Genomic DNA, 7,688 nt, shown 5'->3' on the forward strand with positions numbered 1-7,688 from the left:
TCCTTGTAATATTAAGAGAGGTGATGGAGTCACTGAAGGAAGACTCTACTCAACCAGGAATGGAGCTTCAGGCATAACAGGTGGAAGCGGTGACAGGTTCCATTTCAATCCCACAGCTCACTGCGGTGTCTTCATGTGAAGACGTGGGACATGCAGAGATTAACCATGATTGCGTGAGACAAAACATGTCATCACCCAGTAATGTAAGGAATAAGATGCTTTGAACTATAATTCTCATTATAAAGAATTAATTCTTAATGAGTATGAGGAGTGTGCTGGAGCTTTCTTAATTACATTTCCGACGGCGACCATGGCCTTCTTTCTAATCTATCATACAAATATCAGCAGGGTGGATGTGTTGACTCAAACCTGGTGTTAACCAGACTAAATCTTATTTGGAGCCATGCAGCGCTCTGATAGACAAAAGCAAAGCCAGCAGCCAGCTCAGCACTCAGAGGTAACATTTACACAGGGGACCTGGAACATACTGCGAATACCTTCAGCTACACAGCCAAGCACGTCAAAGCTGTCTTTTTTTACTGGGTCCCATCAGGGCTAATGGACTGAGGACCCCCTCAGGACAGAGAGGGTATTACAAGGCAAGTATCAGCTTAGGAAGTGCCACCTGGGAACAGAAAACATGTTCCACTTCTTAGATGAAAAGCTTTGTATCTCTGATTTAAAAGAGAAAGGAGTTTTTATATGATCACCTAACATGAAAAGATGTGATGGGAAAAGACTGATTAAAAGAAGAAAAACAGGCCAAGTCTGGAGTGTTTTTAATACAGAAAATTACAAAGCACAACGCATATTAGTCTGTTTCTTACAATATCTCAAAAACCTAATACAAACTGTATAACATAACAGTTAAAACATCTATTCACAGGCAAATGTACACAATATAAAACACATATATACAGTCTTAATATATTATTTAAAGATTTGTGTTTCTTTAACCTTTACAAACTGGAAGCCAAACAGCTTAAAGAGGGACCGTTTCACAAACGATGGAGAGGTGAGAGCTTTAATAGCACACGGACACATATCATGGATAGGTAGTTTTTACTTGCAGTTGTTGGATTCTGTTTGTCTAAATATGACAACTTTTGAAGGAATAACTGAAGCAGAGGAATCTATAATTTAAATCCACAATACTTGCTGTCAAATCTGCAAAGTACTACTGACATGACTGGATTTCAGAATGTAGAAGCTTTGTTGTACAGCAGTTACACATATACGTTCTTACACGTTGGTATGTTAGAAGGTTGTGTATTTTCTGAGTCAATCTAGTTTTCTGTTTAGCTGCCTCAACATCAGCACATGAGTATAACCATAAAGATTTCTGTAAACCATATGTTTGACTGTGTGGAATGAAATGCCCCCCAAAAGCAAAGGATTTTATACATTTTTGTTTTTCCCCTTGAAAAAGGATGGAATCACTGCAGGAATCCACAGAAAATGTGGAAAAGGGGCAGTGAAATCCTTCAAACAATGAGAAAGAGATCACAACATTCATTAAAAAAAAGAAAACTAATTTTTTCTTCTTTTTTGTTTTGTTTTAGTCACTCTTTCAAGTCACTCTAGTCACTCTTTCCTCAAGCCGGTAATGCTTCCACGCTCATTTTTGTTTACATGTTTCTATTTTTAAAAATCATTTGTATTCATTTCCTATTTTTCACAAAAGCAGCAGAATGAGGAGCAGGAGTGAAAGCAGGGAGCCGTTGGCTGCTGCAGTCGACGTACTTGACACCCCTCTGTCTGAAAGGCGAGGAGTCCTCGGGGAATTCTGCCTCAGTTTACTGGGTGGCAGCGCCTTTAAATCCTCCAGAGCACCATAGGCTGCCATGGAGAACTCAGGATCTCCTGTAGTCAGCAAGTCAAACACACAGGATTGAAAGTACACGTCCTCCACCTGCAGAGTCTCTCTACATTTGGCCGTGGCCCGCTCCACTGAGTAGACCTGCTGAGGAGGCCTTAGAGGACCCAGCTCCATGTTGGTGCCCTGCAGGCGGGGTTGCTGGATCTGGCGACTCAGTGTGTGTTCTTTGATGAGCTCATTGCGTGGGCAGCCATGCAGGCAGAGCTGCAGACCACCATTGTCCTCCGAAAAGTCTAGAGTATCCTCTGGCATGCGGATGGCAAAGGTCAGGTAGCTGCCCACACGGCGAATGATGATGGAGGTGCCGATGTAGCGGGCCTGTATCCTCACCTGCCGGCCGATCCCAGAGCTGCCTCGCTCCACAACGGTCAGGCTGCCGCTTTCACCACCGCTGCGAGTCCCATCTTGAAATGCCAGCGGTAGATCTTCTGTGGTTGCCTGGTAGACCTTCTGATCTGTACAGCCATGATAGGACTTAAAGATCACAGTGATCTGAAGCAAAAGAAAAAAAATAATATCAGCACATTAAGGAACAGATTAATATTTTACAAAACTTACTTCAATTTTAACATTAGATTTCAAATATTCTTCCATATAGAGAGAACCTGATATAAAGTGACGCAAAACACATTCATCTTGAATGACAGCAGTACTGATTACAACCACAAGGTGGCAGCAAGAAACTGCTATGGAAGGTTGTTCCGAGCCCGATTGGGTCTTTTTTTCTGATTAGGAGTAACTTCTTTCTTATGTCAATTCATAACCACTGGAAGAATCACAGCATTGTGTTCAATGATCCACTGGATTGTTATCATTCATAGAAACCACAAACACAATCAATATGGGCTCTTTACTATCACAAATCTATTCTGATCTAAAACAAATTACTTGTACTAAAATCGACATTACTCCACTAGCCTCCCCTGATTGTTGGCTTTCAAAACACGATTTCATAACAGCCTCAAATCTCCATGTATCTTCCAACACTTCTACTCTGGCACTGCTGGCGTTTACTCAGTGACTGGCTGTGATTTGTATTCCAGATGAGCTTTGAAAAAAAAAGAAAAGTGGCCTAACCTCTGTTTCTTCAGACTATCCTAACAAAGCGGTGGCTGTGGTTAAGTTTACACTTATGGGGATACTGTATTTGATGGATGATTTCCTGTCTTGTGTCTGGCAGCCGAAAACAACTCCAAAAGCATGAAAAGGGCATGCGGGTGTTGGCGCAGACAATACCTACACTACAAATAACAGTTGTGTAAACTTTTTGCTCTGAAGTCACTGGTGAGAAATTGGTTTGTTCAAATTGACAGAATCAAAAACTCTTGCTGCTGTCCAATTTTTCACTAGGTTTTCCACATCATTCCATATTTACACAAAAAAAAAAAAAAAAAGCAGCCAGGTAATTACTTGACCAGAAGGGTGAAAAAAACATTGAGGATGGTGGTGGTTTGAGGAAAATGTTTGAGCGTTAATCACTACCATATGACCACCCATGTGTTAAAGGTAGAGCGCTCAAGCATGTCTGTGATTCAACACCACTGAAGGACTCCCCTCCTCTCCCTTCTCCCTCATACATCTGAAGGAGCTCCAAGAGGAGAGGAATGCTGGAGGCTCAAGAGGCACCGTGGAATGCCGATTAACTTCACATGTTTGATACTTTATGGCAATACTTGAGCTAGCAAGCCCATACTCAGAAGCAGCCTGCTCATACAGGCTCATACTTTCAAAGTCTGACTATCATGTGTTCAACTCCAATACGGTCATCAGTGGTTGTCATGAAAAAAAGGACTGTGCCTTCAAGGTGTCCATGAATTTCTGAAAGGCTTTTTCTTTTTTTCTTTTTTTTGGGGGGGGGGGTTCAATCCTGGATCTTTTTGGCTAAACCTTAAAATAGCTTCAATAAAATAAAATAAAATAGATTCAATAGCTCTAACTATAACAAGAAGATGAAAACTTTGATAAAAATCTAAAATATGACAGAGTATCCAGTATTCAAAAAAAAAAAATTGGAACCACTACTGATTTTCATTTTTTATCAAATTTTCAGTTCATTTACATGAATTATCAACCAGATTACAAAGCACTAATGTCTATTAGCATCCACTGCGACTACTGCTCTTTGCTTTGCATTTTTTCTGACCATAAGTTGGAGAGCATGTTTTTTCTATCTGTCGTTACATATGAGAACCAAATCCAGTACCTGTCATTTTAACATAAAGAACCAAACCTGTAATCAAAATCACTGATTATTAATGAAATAATCATTGCAGATCATTTCCCCTTCCATCATTACCTTGCTGGTCGCCGTGGCACTGGAGCCCAGGACGACAGGTACATTGGTCACCTGCACCGACAGGAAGCGGTTGTCGATCAATGGCCACGCCCCTTCCACTTTGCAGGTTTGAAATTCATCGCGGAAAGTCCGGAGGTGGGGGTCTCCAAATAATCCACAGTGGGCGTATTTCTTCTGCCGCCCCTCTGAGCCTGATGCTAGGACCCGATTCTCATAGTTGCAGAGCTCTGAGACGGCCGGACGAGGTGTGTTGGGGACCTTGGCGGAAGAGGTGGGCCCATCGCTAGAGCAGTTATGCTGAGAGAATAACTCCTTAATGCGGAAGACGGCCGAGTGGTAAACCAGGTCGCCCCTGCAGCTGCGTGCCTGCCGCCTGGTGCACAGGGCATAGGCCCGTAAGGCAATGCAGTAGTCCACATCCACAATCATGTCCTCCTGCAGACCACTGGAGGGTGAGGTAGAAGCCACATACTCCGTATTGCAGCGCTGAATTCGACACTGCTGGCAGTGAGCTGGAAAACAAAAACAATGGCACTCAAAATTTTTGCAGTGACATCATTAGTTGACCACAATTACAGAGACAGTGTTTGCTTCCATACTAATTGTAATCAGTACACACTCATGCAAGAGCAATTCTAAACTACATCCAGAAACCCTGAACAAATAACAGTGCATGACATTTATAGACATTACCTCAGCTCAGGACGTGAGGAGGCAGAGCAACACTTTTCCATTATCGCGTTTTAGCTCAATCAGGAGAGCCGTTAAAAAGCGAAAGGAGGCCGTGGTCTCAAACTGCGCTCCAGAGTCAGTCAAAACTTATTTCCCCAAACTAGCCCTCACAGAAATAACATGAAGCTTCACCATAGGAGGAAATCCACCTGTTTTAGTTTGCCTGAGGGTGTTGAATGTGGTTTGGCTGCTGGGGGAGGTAACTGAAATTATTAAGCAATACTCCGAGGCTTGGTATATGTGGGGGGGGGGGGCAACTTACTTGAGGAGAATCACAAGAGAAATATCACAAAGAATCACACTTGCTCAGCAAGGAGGCTTGGGGTGAGGGTAGCCTAGCACAGCATGTGAGCTTGGTGGTAGTGCCTAAACTCAGGGCGTGTTGTTAAGTTGATGACTCAGAAGTGTCGTATTTATTATCAAGGAAAACCAAAAAAATACATCTATTTCTGTAAGAAGTTAAATTTCAGAATTCATTGTGTTCATTTCAGTGTCAAATCTGGACATTTGTCTTTTGTCTTTTAACGCAAATATTAAATCTTGCTGTAATGTGGGTATATTTTTCAGACCAGCCTCCACCATCTCTTGATGCATAACTAGAACCATTTCTATCCTTATAATGCTGTACTCTTTACTTTAAAACACCATGTAATCTCCTAGCAGCTTGTACAAAGACGACATGAAGAGCGTGGCAAATTCACATCAGGGTTCAAGAATACTTTTACACCATTTGGTCCCTTTCAGACAGAAGATGGATGCACCTCACAGGCGCTACACTTCAACACGAGCGTTGATTGAACTGAGAGGAGTGTGAGAGGTCACATTAGAACCATTCTGGATCCCTCCTCTGAATTCCAACAGGCCTCCCTCATCTGGCTGGAGGTCACCAACATCCTCTGCGATGCACACTTCTTGACAATCACTGCCTGCACCGCAATCATCACCCAGCAGCTCCCTGAGGGCGTCTTTGTGCACACAGGCTACCAACAAGGACCAAAAGCCATGTGGGAATTTATATATTAGAGCATTTATATATTAGTATGATGAAAGTTATGTATTTCAGTTGAAGATAAAGTGCTTTGATTTGGAGATAAAGGGCTGTAGGAGTAACAAATGGTATGCTAAATTAATTTAATACTTATTAAACATTACTATTAATCCAGATATGGCGGCTGTACAAGTTTAAGTGGGAGAGTTTCGTTTTAATAACCAAATAATCGAGATTGGACACTTAAAAACACCACGCCTAATTTTAAAAAAAACAAAAAACTTTTACTAATTTGTGGAATCTTTAACATCTAAATGGATCTCCAGGGACCAAGATATCAAGAGACTTACGAGAATTTATCACAATTTAATTCGCAATACGTGACTCATTCATATTATGCTGAATAGTCTTTAATTTTACATATGTGCAACTTAATTTATGTGATTTAACATCATAGTAGTAGCGCTAAACACTCCCATCCATATAAGGCTAAGACTTTTGTTTATTGACTCTTTATTGAACTTTCACTGCTGTCAACTAGAAAATAATAAATATATCCAGGTCAAAGGAAATCAATCGCAGGCTGATATTTTGTTCGATTAGTTTTTGATGTAACTTTAAAAAAGAGAGCGACACCCCGAAAAAAAAACCCCCAAAAACAACAACTTCGGTAGTTTTCGTAAGTTTCCGTCAGACTTCGGCTGTTTGCTAGCCAGCTATGCTAACTGGAAGCTAACCCGTAACTTCATACAACTTGACAAAACCGTAACAGCGGTGCTGCTGGTGTTTTATAAAGACCCCACAGACATTTTTGCGAGTGTTTATCACTTGTTTTGAGTTGTTGTTTTGTGTTTAATTGGTTTGGAAATGTGTTTTAAAACTCCGTAAAGTGAGTGAACTCGTGCTGCTCGGCTAGCAGCGAGTCCGAACGGCAGCGGAGGCTCGGAGGCTGAGGAGCAACAGGACGTTCGCTTTGTGCTCCGAGCAGCACGGAGTGTGTTCGGAGCACAGACACTTTTGTCCTCTTTAAAAACAAAACACCCAAACCTACAGCAGATTAATGTACGTGAAAAAACATTACAGTTCAGCCACAGAAAGAAAGTTTTCCATCGATACCTCTCCTCCAAGAGGCGAGCGGCGGGACGCAGCTTTTGCATGCAGGACAAGGAGTGGAGGAGCACGGATTGAACCAACAACCACAACAACAACAACCCAAGAAAAGAAAAAGAGAAAAAGAATTTTAAAAAAAAAGAAAGAAATCACTTACCTGGTCGAAACAGCAGCGAAAGCAAAACCATCGTCAACGTTACACAGTCCCAAAGCTGCCGCTTAGCCGTGATTTGTGACCCGCTTCTCCCCATACCAATCCATTCAGTTAGAATGGAGCTCCTCCACTGCTTCTCATCGACGCTGCGGCTGCGGGAAATCAGACAAACATTCGTCTTCCTTCCCAGCGCTGTCATTCAAAAAGGGGCCCCTGTCTTCAGGGCGGCTCTCTGAGGGAGGGGTCTATGAGTCGTAGACGGGGGGCCCCCGAGGTGATTGCTAGCCAATGAAACACTAATTATTCTCTAACCACTTGATGTTTACATTTAGTGCCAATTACCGGGACGAAGACGGTGCAAAAGTGAATGTGTGTGTGTGTGTGGGGGGGGGGGGGGGGTGGAATTAGAATTACTTGATTGTTATTGAAGAATCACGGGGTGCTGCGGTTCTAAAAGTTTTTACAACGGCCTTTTATCACCACATATACAACATATTTACACCCAGAAGCAATATTATTCAACCGCATC

At 42.2% G+C, this 7,688-nt stretch overlaps 1 protein-coding gene across 1 annotated transcript; it reads right to left on the reverse strand.

The window, feature by feature from the left end:
• Positions 1–772: 772 nt before the first annotated feature.
• On the reverse strand, positions 773–7,358 carry rgmd (RGM domain family, member D). Its single transcript, XM_068319550.1, has 3 exons — positions 7,163–7,358; positions 4,176–4,687; positions 773–2,371 (listed from the first exon to the last, which is right to left on the reverse strand). Exons 1-3 carry the CDS (start codon positions 7,356–7,358, stop codon positions 1,676–1,678), a joined length of 1,404 nt encoding a protein of 467 aa, XP_068175651.1. The 3' UTR covers positions 773–1,675.
• Positions 7,359–7,688: the final 330 nt, after the last annotated feature.

The sequence above is a fragment of the Antennarius striatus genome, chromosome 7, assembly GCF_040054535.1.
Source record: "Antennarius striatus isolate MH-2024 chromosome 7, ASM4005453v1, whole genome shotgun sequence".
Classification (NCBI taxonomy): domain Eukaryota; kingdom Metazoa; phylum Chordata; class Actinopteri; order Lophiiformes; family Antennariidae; genus Antennarius; species Antennarius striatus.

Coding starts and splice junctions, on each gene's coding strand:
- rgmd (XM_068319550.1), bottom strand. CDS start 7,358: ATGACAGCGCTGGGAAGGAAGACGAATGTTTGTCTGATTTCCCGCAGC. Junction 4,688..7,162: donor TTCGCTGCTGTTTCGACCAG/GTAAGTGATTTC, acceptor TTTGTTTTCCAG/CTCACTGCCAGCAGTGTCGA. Junction 2,372..4,175: donor GTGCCACGGCGACCAGCAAG/GTAATGATGGAA, acceptor CTTTTGCTTCAG/ATCACTGTGATCTTTAAGTC.